A 14,170-nucleotide genomic window follows, 5' to 3' on the forward strand; every position below is an offset into this window, starting at 1 on the left:
ACCATTCTAATGGGCTTGAGAAGAAATGTCCTGCTCCTTTGTGCTCGCTCGGCACACTTTTCTAATGTTGCTTGCTCTTTGTTGTGCTCGAGGTGCGCTCAACGCCTACTCCCTTCTTGTTTTAGGTCACACTTGGAGACATTGACGCTGTTTTCAATTGGCATTTGACTTTGTACAAATGAACTTTTCCATTAAGCTGTATTGCTTTCGTTTAGTAGGCTGGTGTCAGTCTAGTCTGGCCCCCCCCGCTTGCCCCCACAGCTTTATGCACGTTTCCTGTGGCTTCAATGCTTTCCTCTCTGACATTTGCACAGAAAATTCTCAGAACGTTTTTCCAGCCAGAGTCAAAACAGTGAGTTGTCTACTGAGGGCTCGAAGTGAGCAGGTGACGGACGTCTCAGGTAAGTACATTCAAGGGTCTCGCCTCCGACTTGCATAAAAAGTATGAAAATATGGAAATTGTTCAGTCTGGGAAGTGAAGCAGGTGAGCCTTCTGCCTCAGTGGAATATGCCAGGATGTATGCAGTCGTCACACGCTCTGTGTACCGTAATGGATTAATGGCCAAGATTAAGACAGAACGTTAAACCACAAGGTTCAAACCCCAGCCATGACTTAATCGTAATACCGATGGAGAGAACGCTACTATAGCTCTTTTCAGCTAGGCTTTGATGTTTACTATGGAAAGGCGCAATATAATATAAAGGATTGAGTTTCAATTACAGTAAATAGACCGAGTAATAAGGCAGCTAATGTAAAAGATCTTGTAGTATAAAAGAATTAAAAACAAAAATCAAAACCCGCAGTGAGCTCTAAGGAGGCATCCTTGTCGACGGGCACCATATCTTACCAGGGGTGCCAAACTTGGAGGCTTTTGTTGCAGCCACTTTCCTAATTAGCAACCGATGACGACTTCTAATAGAACAAACTTCTTTTGCCTTATTTTTAACTTTTGAAGGTTTAGTTTCGTTCATTGATACTTTTTTCCCTTAACCAGCAGCCAAGCAATAAAGAACGGCAAAGCGATTCAAGAGTGAAACAGTCCGTGCCGTAGGGGGTCTCAAACTCAATTCTTTAATTAATGCTAATGAAGCCCCTGATTTATTTTAATTCAATAGTTTCTTAATACTCTCATTCTGTCACACAAGACTTTTCCAAAACTCTTAATGTCTTTTTTTATTTATCTGAGAGCACCATGAAAATGTTTGGTGGACCAACATTACAAAGACCTTCACGTTTCTCTTTTGAAATAGGCTACAGATATTGGAAGTTGGACACACATCTGGTTAGCTTGTGTTCTCTTTCCATCCATCCATCCATTTTCCAACCCGCTGAATCCGAACACAGGGTCACGGGGGGGTCTGCTGGAGCCAATCCCAGCCAACACAGGGCACAAGGCAGGGAACCAATCCTGGGCAGGGTGCCAACCCACCGCAGTGTGTTCTCTTTGTATCTCATTATTGTTTTTTTTCTTTGATCACAATCAAAAAGAAGCGAGACGTCCATGCATTTGAGTCCCGTCTAGTCTTGTGGTTTGGAGCTTGGTGGTTGTCACACACAAATGCATTAAATCATCCATCCATTATCCAACCCGCTATATCCTAACTACAGGATCACGGGGGTCTGTCTGCTGGAGCCAATTCCAGCCAACACAGGGCGCAAGGCAGGAAACAAACCCCGGGCAGGGCGCCAGCCCACCACAGGGCATGCATTAAAACAAATGAATGAAAATAAAAGCGTATTCACCGTATCGACAGTGTGGAGCAGCACATCCCATCATCACAGGCAGAGTATGTGCACTAATGTCTGCACTCGCAGGTCTCTTGTTATGAAGCTCTCAAACAAACACTTTCACGCTTTCCACCTAATTTTCCTTCTAAATATAAAATATCCAACCCTCGATCAACCCTCATTTCCCAAAGTTCCAATAATTGGTGGGATAATAATGGATGACTATACAGTATTCTTTCTTTCATGGGTAAATACATTCATTTATGCTTTTTTTTATCTTGTGGCTTTCAACGTTTTAGAGCATTTGGCATATGGGAAGACTTCAGCTGTGTTAGGCTGGCTTGAGAGTAACAGGAAATCCTGCGGTTCATCTTGATTGACTAGGGGTGACATCGCCATTCCAGTTAGTGGGAGGAAGTCACAAGTTAATCAAAAATGGCTATGTTCTCATTGAATTGTCAAGCCACAGACTGACAAGTACAGCTCCTATTCTGAAGTTAGATCTTGCTTCGTCACGGCAAGCTGGCAACATGCCTGTTTACCTTGCTTGACTAAAAGATCAGGTTAAAGCTAATATACTACTTATCATCTCTTGAGGGCGGCATGGTGGTGCAGTGGGTAGCGCTGCTGCCTCGCAGTTAGGAGATCCAGGTTCGCTTCCCGGGTCCTCCCTGCGTAGAGTTTGCATTTTCTCCCCATATCTGCGTGGGTTTCCTCCCACAGTCCAAAGACATGCATTGGTGATCCTAAATTGTCCCTGGTGTGTGCTTGGTGTGTGTGTGTGTGTGTCCTGCGGTGGGCTGGTGGATTTGTTCCTGCCTTGCACCCTGTGCTGGCTGGGATTGGCTCCAGCAGACCCCCATGACCCTGTGTTAGGGTATAGTGGGTTGGATAATGTATGGATGGATCATCTCTCGATTTCCTTCCATCATTCCAATTTCTAAACCTGCTTCTCCAGAGCAGGATGCTGGAGCCGATCCCAGTCAGCATTATGCGCAAGGCAGGAACATCAGGGGCCAAACTGGTAATGCTGAACCACCTCACCAGCGTGTGTTTGGACTGTGGGAAGAAACTATAACACCTGGGAGAACATGCAAACTCCACACAGGGATTGGGATACCCCACGTCAGAAATGTCCTCTTTTTAGGTGCCTGTTTGGGCAGATTTTACAAAACTGACAGTTTGTCTGGATTCCACATTCCAACCAGTTTTACTTTTTTTTCAATTCTCCTCCTTTTTTCAAAGTATTTCTTTCAGTATTATTCTTAATGAACATGCAAAAACAATGTCATAAATGAGTGGCTCTTAAAAACGGGGAGCCATACACATCATGGACATTATGGAAGTAATTACAAATGCAACCACTCTGACATGGAGAGAAACTCCAAAGGGACAAACTTTCTTATTTTTGTCTATGGAAATACGGTAACCCTACACAAGGAGCACTTGGGAACTGAACCCACTGCACCACTGCAGAGCAGTTCAGCATTCCAGAAAATGAACATGGATTAAATAAAACTCAACCAAGAGGTAACACCTCAGCCCTACCCGTCCTTTATCAAACCTACTTAATCCACTTTCAGGGTCAGTGGGGTTTGAGCTGATGCCAGCAGCATCAAGCGCCAGTCCATAACAGGGCACACTCACTCATAGGGGGCTAATTTAGAATCAGCAGTGTACTAAATGTGCTGGAGACAAACAAGAATCCACACAAACCTGAGGAGAACACTTAAACTCCACACAGCTGGCATTGGATTTGAACCCAAGACTTTACAGCAAAGTGCAACCCTCAGCTAAAACCACTTTAATGTTATTTCAGGCGGGTGGCTGCCCATTTTATCTATAGTTTATACTTGACAACTACAGAGCCTATGGGTTATTGTTATACAACGGTGACTTGGTGGATTTAATTTGGCCCTCTTGACATTGATCTACATAAAAAGTCTCTTTAGTGTCAAAGTGAAAACAGACCTCAGCAAAATGGTCTAAATTAATTATAAAAACCAAACACAAAATAAATGATCTTATAAGTATTCACCACATTTAAGGCTTTAGCAGCTGCACCTTTGGCAGCCATGACAGCCTTGAGTCAGTGTACACAGGTTTCTATCGGTTTTGGATGCTGCCATTTTTCTGTTTTCAATGTTGATTGTGAGTGAAGAGCCTTTGTTACGTCCAGACACAAATTCTCCTTTGGATTGAGATCTGGGGGGTATTTTTCGTACGTGGATTACTCGATGTAATTGTTGACGATTTGGCCTGATCTTAGATCTGTCGGTTTTTCGAAACTCTTGCTGGAAGTGTTGTCGTAGCAGAACATCCAAATCCTCAAACCTGCTCGGAGCAGGTTTGTTCGAAGTAAACAAGGATTACCTCACACACTTCATCAGTGTCCGTGCGTGGAGTTCATTCAGTCATGACTTCACCGTTCATGAATGAGCGACCAATTGATATCGGTGCGCAAATTATAAGAAGAGAATTTCATATAGAGAGGGGTTTGCGCGATCGGCAAGATCCTTTATTGCTCCCGGAGGAAATTCTTTTTGAAAGCTACCGCTTTGGCCGAGGGGGAATATTGTACCTCAAAGATTTATTAGCTCCGTATATTCGAAGTCAAACTCGGCGAAGTCAGGCTCTCACAACCACACAGAGAGTAGCCATTGCTTTGAGGTTTTTTGCAAGCGGCACTTTTTTATATACTGTAGGCGATGCGGAAAATCTAAAAGTGCAGTTTGCCAGGCAATTCGTAAAGTCTGTTTGGCTCTGAAATATTTCCTTCAGGTTTTCATAGTGTTTCCTGGACACCTGCGTGTGCAGACAATAAAAGAGGTGTTTCATGCCATTGTAGGTGGGTAACACACAGGCTAAAACACCCACAGTTCCATAAAGAATCCCACAATCAGCCTAACATTCTCATTACCAGGATTTCCAAATGTGATTGGGGCACATGGGACTGATCAGAGTGGAGTTTGATCAAACATTATTTGGAAAATGTACCTCTCCTCCTGATGAATAATCAGACACAGTGTCTTCATCAAACATTTGACCTTCGTCAATATCTCGTTGATCAGACACAGGTTCAAGGGATATGACATTCCCTGCAACTGACCCAACAAAAAAAGAGGGCTACATGGAACATACCTATAGCACACATGGAGGACAAATATATGCAATGACCATCCTTTACCTGAAATGAAGTGACCACTGCATCCTGCCACTGGTTCTGAGGTGGAGCTTCCCGCTGGAATGCCCTCAGAAACAGGGCGATGGGCATTTTGCTGGAGAGCCAACTCTTCTGCAGGGGTTAGGTCTGGACCGCGTGGACCTCCAGCTGTTTTTTGCTTGTCTGCCTTCTTATTAGCTTTAAAATTAATGTTCTTTACATTATATATGATTCTTTATGTCATCAATTATTTAAATAGTTATATACCAATATTTACCAGTTTGAAGTATATTCTTGTACTTCACTTTAACCTGTTTCCATGTTCTCTTTGTGCTCACGTTTGATCTGGAATTATGACATATTAAATAATAATTAATCTGACACATAGGAAATGAAACGGTACTTTCAGTAAGTACAATGCACATGTGCTTAATTTGTCGGCCACTTTTCACCGGCCGTCTTTTCTGGTTTGGGCTGCTTTTGCAGTGTTACCCCTTGTGCATATTAAATCTTGAAATTCTTCATGTCCTTCGAATGAAAGGTCTTGCTCCGCATGTGTGAAAAAAAAATGCACCCGTTCTTTCGTCATTTTGTTACAGCCTATCAAAGACCTGCTGTTCATGTTTTCTAGGTTCAATATATATGGGCTTTTCAATCAGCGCGGCCGCGCGCATTCATCTCGGATGATTAGATCCAGCTCGACTAATCTAATACACGGCTGCGTTTGAAAAACCGACTCATCCCGGATGAGTTTCACTGGCATTAATTCATCCAAGATGAGGCACCTGATCTCGGATGATTTAAGCGACGTACAGAAAATACCCCCCTGGGCTCTGACTTGACCACTCCAGGACATTCAAATTGTTTAAAAGCCATTCCTGCATAAGGTTGTGGTCTTGCTGAAAAACAAATCTTCTCCCAAGGCACAGGTTTCTTGCAGACTGAATCAGGTTTTCCTACAGGACTTCCCCGTATTTTGTTGTATTCATTTTATCCTCACAAGCTTTTCCGGGCCTGCCTAATGGTCTCGTGGTCTCCCTGCAGATTTTGTTTTTTTACTCCAGCCCTCTGGTGTTTTTTTTGTTTTTTTCTGTCCTCCCTGGCAATCGGACCTTACATTTATTCTATGTTAATTAGTCAGTCATTATCCAACCCGCTATATCCTAACACAGGGTCACAGGTGTCTGCTCCCAGCTAGCATAAGGCACAAGGCAAGAACCATAGGGCACACACACTAGGGAAAATTTAGAATCGCCAATGCACCTAACCTGCATGTCTTTGGACTGTGGGAGGAAACCCATGCAGACACGGGGAGAACATGCAAAGTCCATGCAGGGAGGACCCGGGAAGAGAACCTGGTCATGTGTCGGCTCATTTTGCATCTCATTATTGTCTGGCTGCTAATTAAGGAAAAAAGAAACAATTAAGGGGCCTGTGTCTTAAAAATGAAATCAATTAAAATTAAGGCAAAAGAAGTGAATTAGCAGCAAAATCTGGTCACTAACTGAGAAAAGGGTTAGAATGAAAACCTGCTGTCACAGTAGCACTCCAGTGGCCTCGTTTATAAAACTTTGCATGATTTCAAGATTGAAAATAATGCTACAGCAAAAAAAAAAAAAACAGGAAATTATGTCCTCCAAAAAAAATATGATTTATAAAACCTGGCGTACACCATTTCTACATAATTTTCCCTTTATAAATCACAATCATCATTATAAATGTGCATTTGTGAATGCTTCTCAAACCCTGCCAGGCTCCACCCTCAAACAACCATATATGGACTATGCTAATCAATCTCATGCATATGCAATCACAATGCTGTAGACTTTCATTGGCTGGTAGTGCAGCCACATGATGCATCCAGTAGTGAGAGACAGACGTGCTTGTATCTAAATTATTGGCACACAATGATCCTTTATTTGGTGGCCTAATCACAAGTGTCAGCAATAAGTGCAAATATGCTGAATGGCAACATGGTACTGCTGCTGTAAGTGCCGCGAGCTCCAGCCACACCATGACTGAAATAAAAAAAGGTCCAATCTCTGGCCACGAAGCGGAACGCCGGTCACTGGCAGAGAGTACGTGAAACAGGAGGAGATACAAGCACATTTATGCTCTCTGATTTCGATCTATGAATTGCATCTGTAATTATCAATGACTTTTTATGCAGCAGAGAGCAGTCCTGACGATTTTCAGCCACATCATGGCATCACAGATGACTTGTACTGTATGTCGTCACTGCTTATGGTTAACAAAAGCCAATTCATTCTTGCTAGGTGCCCTTATAACAGTTTTCCCTTTCCTGGACGATGCTGCTTTAAGTCACCCTGCTTTTGGTGAAGTATTTGATCCGGATAGCAGCCAACCCTAAACCGCCATCACCCTTCCTGCAATACTGATTGATGAAATAATATAATTAAAATAATATCAACAAAACAGCAACAGACAAAGCAAAGAACAAATGTATTAGATCAATTATATAAAAACACACAAACATAAATGGCAGCAATCGAATCAGAAAATGCACCCCGATTACTAACGTATACAGTACTCAAATAACATGAACGGAAAAAACTCTTCAACCACAGGCAACACACAAAGATCACGCAGTTCTGTCACTTCTGAAATGACATTATAGTTCTTTTTTGTGTCTCCAAAACATGCTTTCCCAGAAAAATGAACCCTGCCTTCAGCTCATTCAATCTAAACAACTCTTGACTGTCCCGTCTGCTTCTTCCAGGAGCACGTTGGCTGATGAAGTCTTCAAGGTGGCCACCTCCAAATTGGAAAAGGATTTGACCTCTAAGTGAGGCAATCTCCTATCTGGTTGTAGATAGACATCATTGTCCTCACAGGTGATGCAGTGGTAGTGCTGCTGCTTTGCAGTAAGGAGACTGTGGAAGATTGTGGGTTCGCTTCCCGGTTCCACCCTGTGTGGATAGCGCTTTGAGTACTGAGAAAAGCGCTATATAAATTTAATGAATTATTATTATTATTATCATTTGCATTCTCCACCACAACGATTGTGCTCTGTGTCGTCTCCCTCCTTCTCCTGCTTTTTCGTGCTCCTTTTCAACTATAAATTAGCGTTCATTTACCATGGAAACCTTCCAGAAATTACTGCAACGGACCATAGCCCTCAAAGGTCCTCCTTATGGCCATCTGCCCAATTTTTCCCACTGCTTTACTATAGATGCTTGGGTGATGACAGAGTTTACATCGAGGACGACACAGAGATACAAAAGACAAACCCGAAAATACATTATGTGGCAGTGCTACCCCCCTAATTCAATATGTATGCATTAAAGTGCTCTGATTACGTAAGGAAAATGAACACCAGTGCAAACTGACTTTTATGTATGTGCACCCACACCACACGAAAACTGGATATAGTACCTCACCAGACAATTAATGGCTTCCAGCACAGCAGGCATGACGGAGCAAAGCTTAGCTGAGAAGTTCCTGACCCATCAGCCACTTCCCTGTGAGGTGACAACAGGTAGCCAATGCAACCTGACAAAAAAAAATGTTTCTTCAGTGCAAATACGCAGCATTGGTCCTCTTCAAAGGGAACTAAAATACAGACTGTGTATCGTATCTGTCACATTTGTGCTTTAATATGTTTGTCACGTCAATGCACGTTATAACAACACCTCAGTGATATGAATTATTATTCGTGTGAGTCGTCACTTATCTGATTTGCCTGCATTTCCCTACCTGATCAAGGGTGTCCTCATTTCCCCAGTTTCTCCAAAATGTTGCATATGCATGGGTGAGAGTTGTCATAAATATAAACACATTCCCCTGTCAAATTTCTTTTATAAATCTTAACGTTTGTGTGGGAATTTGTGTACACACATTTAGAGTCTCTTTTTCTGCATACGCAAACTTTATAAATGAGCTCCCTGGTTAGGTGGGAGGTTGGGCTTGCTCTTTCTGGTGTGAGCCACTGCAAGGAAAATTTCAGTTATGGACTTTGAATGAGACAGGACATCTGCTGCACTGTGAAGGTGTCCTATGACCAGCCCTGAGTAGTCAGAACTCTCTCATGATTTGGTATTATTTACATACTGTAAAGGGTCTTGTGACCTTCAAGGCTTTTTGGGCATTAAGCAGGTGGTGTCACCAGAGAGCTAAGGTGGCTGTAGTGGCTAAGGATTCATCACTTTTGATCATCATTGTGAAGGACAATTCAACTCCCCAACTACTACTTGAAGCCAACTACAAACCCACTTGAAATGTGGGTATGCAAGCTTTATACAGTAAATGAGGCCTCAGGACCAGAGTTGGAGACCCCTAATCTAGAAGAGTTTATAAAGATGACCGATTATATGTTCTCACCATCTCTGCAAGTGCGTTTCTGCCACATTTAATTTTTTTTTTATTGAATTTATTAAAATCAAATAACACTCCATACACATAACTCAAGTTTTACAAAAAGAAAAAAAAAAGGAAAAAGGTTTGAAACAAATCAACTCTCACTTCTGAGAAAGAGAGCTAGGCCAGCAGTGTAAAACTTTATGCTAGTAAAGGTAAATAATAGATAAAATAAATGAATAAAAATAAATGGAGTAAAAGAGGGGAAAGGATCTTCTTTCTCAATTTAAATGCTTATTCTAAAATGTTATTGATTAAATCCTGCCAGGTTTTGAAAATGTTTTGTACAGATCCTCTAAGTGCGAATTTGTTTTTTTCCAGTTTCAAATAGTATATAACATCAGTTACCTACTGACTTAAAAGAGGTGGGTTAGGATTCTTCCAGTTGAGCAGGATAAGTCTACGTGCCAATAGTGAAGTAAAGGCAATTACAGTTTGTTTGTTCTTCTCCACTTTAAGACCATCTGGAAGTCCACCAAACACAGCTGTTAGTGGATTAGGAGGGACTGGGACACCAAGGCTGTCTGATAGGCGTTTAAAGATTTTGGTCCAGAATGAGGTTAATTTGGTGCAGGCCCAAAATATGTGGCCCAATGAGGCTGGAGCTCGATTGCAACGTTTGCAGGTTGGATCTTACACTGGAAACATTTTGGACAATTTTAAACGAGAGAGATGTGCTTGATATATAATTTTAAGTTGAATAATTCTATTCTTTGTGCATATGGAGCTCGAGTGAATGCTGTGCATTGCTACTTTCCACTCCTTTTGTGAAATATTGAGTAAGAGATCCTTTTCCCACTGTTCTCTTGGATCTTTGAAAGGGGGGTGGGGACTGTAAAATAGTTTTATATATTACGGAAATGCTATCTGAGTCCTCGAGACTGAGCAATATTTTTTCCGGTATAAAGGTAGGTGAGAGGTGAATGTTACTTTTCTGTGAGTGAACGTGGGTCTGTGTGTGTGTAAGGGGTGCCTATAAAGTAGGGGTCACCAGGTCCGGTCCTGGAGGACCACCATGGTTGCAGGTTTTCATTCTAACCCTTTTCTTAATGAGTGCCCTGTTTGTGCTGCTAATTAACTTCTTGTGAATTCATTCATCCATCCATCCATTATCCAACCCGCTATATCCTAACTACAGGGTCACGGGGGTCTGCTGGAGCCAATCCCAGCCAACACAGGGCGCAAGGCAGGAAACAAACCCTGGGCAGGGCGCCAGCCCACTGCAGGTCTTGTGAATTCATTTTAATTGAATTGCTTTTTTAAGATTTGTTAACCTTGAAATTCTTCATTGTTCCTCTGAATTGTTTAATTTCTTTTCTTAAATGGCACCCAAACAGAAATGAAATGTGAAGTGAGGGAGCCAACAGAAGACCAACTAAGTCAGGGCCTCAAACTCCAACCAGTTTCACTCTAACCAGTTGCTTAATTAGGCGCCGATTCTTATTGTTAATTAAAACCTGTTCTTTAATTCCATGGCTTGTTGCTCTCATTGTACAACAGCATACATTTCTGAAAATTGTTGATTTTCTCTTTTCTAAGAGCACTGGTTAAATGTTTTGTGGACCCGAGCAGATCAACATTCCTGAAAACTTCATCTTTCTTTATTTTCAGATATTGTATGATAGCCACAGTTTTCTGGTCCTGTTTTGGCTCATTTTCTATCTCACTATGGTTTGGCAGCTAATCAAGAAAAAAGAAGCAATTATTGGGTCTGAGTCTTGAAGAGCAAGTCAATTAAAATTAATTCAAAAGAAATTAATTAGCAACAAAAACAGGTCACTTGTTAAGAAAAGGGTTAGAATGAAAACCTACAGCCATGGTGGTCCTCCAGGCCCAGAGTTGGCAGCCCCTGCTATAGAGGACCAACATACTGTTTAGGGTCGATTCCTGCCTTGTACCCAATGTCTCCTGCCTCTTTGTGACCCTAAAATGAATGCTGCAAGCTAGAGAGCGGGTGATTACATGGCATACTCTACTTTATATATATTTCCTGAAGGTATTTTTAAAAATGTAATTTCTTGACTGTTTACTCACCTACAGTTATATCCTTTTCATTGTCATTCATGGCTGCTTGAAATTTCATTTCAGACTGGAAGATTCTGGCCTTTGAATTCTGTCAGCACCATCTCACATAAGCCTGGAAGAGCAAAAAAAATAAATAAATAAATAAATAGCTCGAATCTTTAGAAGAATGTGTGACAGATCTGAAGAACATCACATCTGATATCAGTTAGGCCTCACTGCAGCCATGTCGAACTCACTAGAAGGCTGTGGCCAGATAACGGCAGACTTCCAGTTTATTCTGTTCCCAGTTGTGTTCATTCTGGTGTTTGTGTTTGGACTGACTGGAAATTTGGTGGCTCTTTATGTTTTCATTTTTAAAATTACCAATCACTTGTCTTCCAACACCTACATCATCAACCTTGCTGTTGTGGACACCATGTTCATCTTCACGCTGCCCTTTCGGATTCATTATCACTTAAACAAGAATAACTGGATCTTTGAGAATGTGACTTGCAAGATCACGGGGACCCTCTACCACACCAACATCTACATAAGCAGTGCCTTTTTAACATGCATTTGTGTCGACCGCTACATTGCCGTCGTCTTTCCCTACACTTACATCAAGCTTCAGAAAGCCAGATACAGCATAAAAGTGAGCATGCTGGTGTGGGCCATTGCAGCTGGCTTCATGCTCTCCTTGTTACTTTATGCCCCGGAGATCAACACACGTAACAACATCACTAACTGCTTTGAAAACTTCACCTCTAAACAGTGGTCTCAGCAAATGGCGGTCTATCACATCTGTGGCTTGCTCTTTGGCTTCCTTATTCCTTTCACAATCATCATGATCTGCTACTCTCTAATTGCCAGACGCATCTCCAAAATCCGCAATGCCAGCAGCAGAAAGGCACTTCGGATCATTTACATCACCCTGAGCATCCTAATCCTGTGCTTCCTTCCTTATCACATCACTCATCTCCTCTACTTCCTGGCAAGAGTGGGGCACATCAAGAGCTGCTCCTGCACTGAGGTCCTTTACAAGCTGCGCAGGATCACCATGGCCACTGTCAGCCTCAACAGCTGCTTTGACCCGCTCATGTATTATTTTGCAACGGCCAAATTCAGCTGGAGCATTTTCAAGAGGCTCAGGCCACCGAGGAAGAAGAGGGTGTACACGATTTACGGACCTGACAGCTGCAAGTGAAATTTCAATGCAAGCACACACATGTACACTTACAGATGCCAAAACCACAAATGACAAAGGACTTGTTGTGACCACATGGCACATCTTCAAGTGCTGGCATATTTTTGTGCTCCAGATGTTCTTTTTTTTATAATCACGGACAGCATGGTGGTGTAGTGGTTAGTACCCAAGAGTCTGGGCTCGATGCCCAGCCTTTTCACTTCCTGTGTGGGGTTTTGCCAACACTCCCTGTGTCTGTGTGGATTTTGCTCTTAGAACATCAAAAGGGGTAAACTGGGGACTGGTAGGGCGGCATGGTGGCGCAGTGGGTAGCGCTGCTGCCTCGCATGTTGGGAGATCTGGGAACCTGGGTTCAATTCCCGGGTCCTCCCTGCGTGGAGTTTGCATGTTCTCCCCGTGTCTGCATGGATTTCCTCCCACAGTCCAAAGACATGCAGGTTAGGTGGATTGGCGATTCTAAATTGGCCCTAGTGTGTGCTTGGTGTGTGGGTGTTTGTGTGTGTCCTGCGGTGGGTTGGCACCCTGCCCAGGATTGTTTCCTGCCTTGTGCCCTGTGTTGGCTGGGATTGGCTCCAGCAGACCCCCGTGACCCTGTGTTCGGATTCAGCGGGTTGGAACATGGATGGATGGATGGATGGATGGGGACTGGTAATGGGGCATCTCCAGTAGGTATCACTGTTCTGTAAGGACAGGCTCCAGCTTCCTGCATTGTGCATGTTCTCTGATTCACAACAACATTTTATAAACATATCAATCAGTATATTCAGTTTCCAGGTACTAAATTTGTTACAATTGGAGTAAATGGGACATATGGCCTCCCATAACAGAGGCATGCACTACAAATGTGGTTGCCCAGTTCTAAAAATAAAATGACTTTGATATAAGCATCATTATTAATATATCAGTGTCATCAGGAATGAAAAGTATTACATTCAGGGCATGACAGCTACCTGCCATGAACCAGAAAGTTCAACAGCAAATCAAAAAAAAAAGACAATTTGAAAATGATATGCAGTGTAGGACAGGCATCCTAGGCAGGATAAACTGAGAATTCATACCCGGACAGGAGGCCATAATGGATGGACTGGGCACACAGGCATACCGGGAGCAGTTCATTCCCCCACACGACAGGTGGCAGTGTTCCTCAGGGCCAATTAGGACACACCAACAGGGTAGTATGGGAATTGGAGTCCGCAAACACAGCCCAATTGGGGACTTTGTGGACCAGCAGGGGGCGCTGCCAGGGGAGGACTGTCTTAGTTTCACTGTTCTGAATTGACCTGGGCAGGTGAGTTGCAGTCAAAAGAGAGCCCGCAGTCTGGAGGCAGCACTCTACAGCAGGTAGAAAGGGAAGGGGAGGATTTGTATTTGTGTATCGTGGACGGTGATTCTGTAAGGAAGATGTTGAAGATGGATAAAAATGTTTTATATGAACCTGGGCATTACTGTGTCTGTGGTTTGCACACAATAACCAAAATGGATTGAAGCTGACACACTACAATATGTTCACGACGGCTTGTGGGTGGGTAGTTTGAACACATACAGCACAGGGCTCTACCGTTAGTCTAGTTGAAACCATCATCAAATGAACACAGACTGTGGGACTGCAGTATTGTTAACATTGTACTGTAGTGAGATTTCTTTGGAAAAGAGGGAGTGAAACCTGACGAAATTCACTGAAGGATGTTGGCGC

General features: G+C 42.8%; 1 protein-coding gene across 1 annotated transcript; it reads left to right on the forward strand.

Annotated features, from left to right (window-relative positions):
* Window positions 1-11,469: 11,469 nt before the first annotated feature.
* On the forward strand, window positions 11,470-12,757 carry LOC114656254 (lysophosphatidic acid receptor 6). Its single transcript, XM_028807738.2, has one exon. The coding sequence runs from the start codon at window positions 11,518-11,520 to the stop codon at window positions 12,475-12,477; it is 960 nt and encodes a 319-aa protein (XP_028663571.1). The 5' UTR covers window positions 11,470-11,517; the 3' UTR covers window positions 12,478-12,757.
* Window positions 12,758-14,170: the final 1,413 nt, after the last annotated feature.

The sequence above is a fragment of the Erpetoichthys calabaricus genome, chromosome 8, assembly GCF_900747795.2.
Source record: "Erpetoichthys calabaricus chromosome 8, fErpCal1.3, whole genome shotgun sequence".
Classification (NCBI taxonomy): domain Eukaryota; kingdom Metazoa; phylum Chordata; class Cladistia; order Polypteriformes; family Polypteridae; genus Erpetoichthys; species Erpetoichthys calabaricus.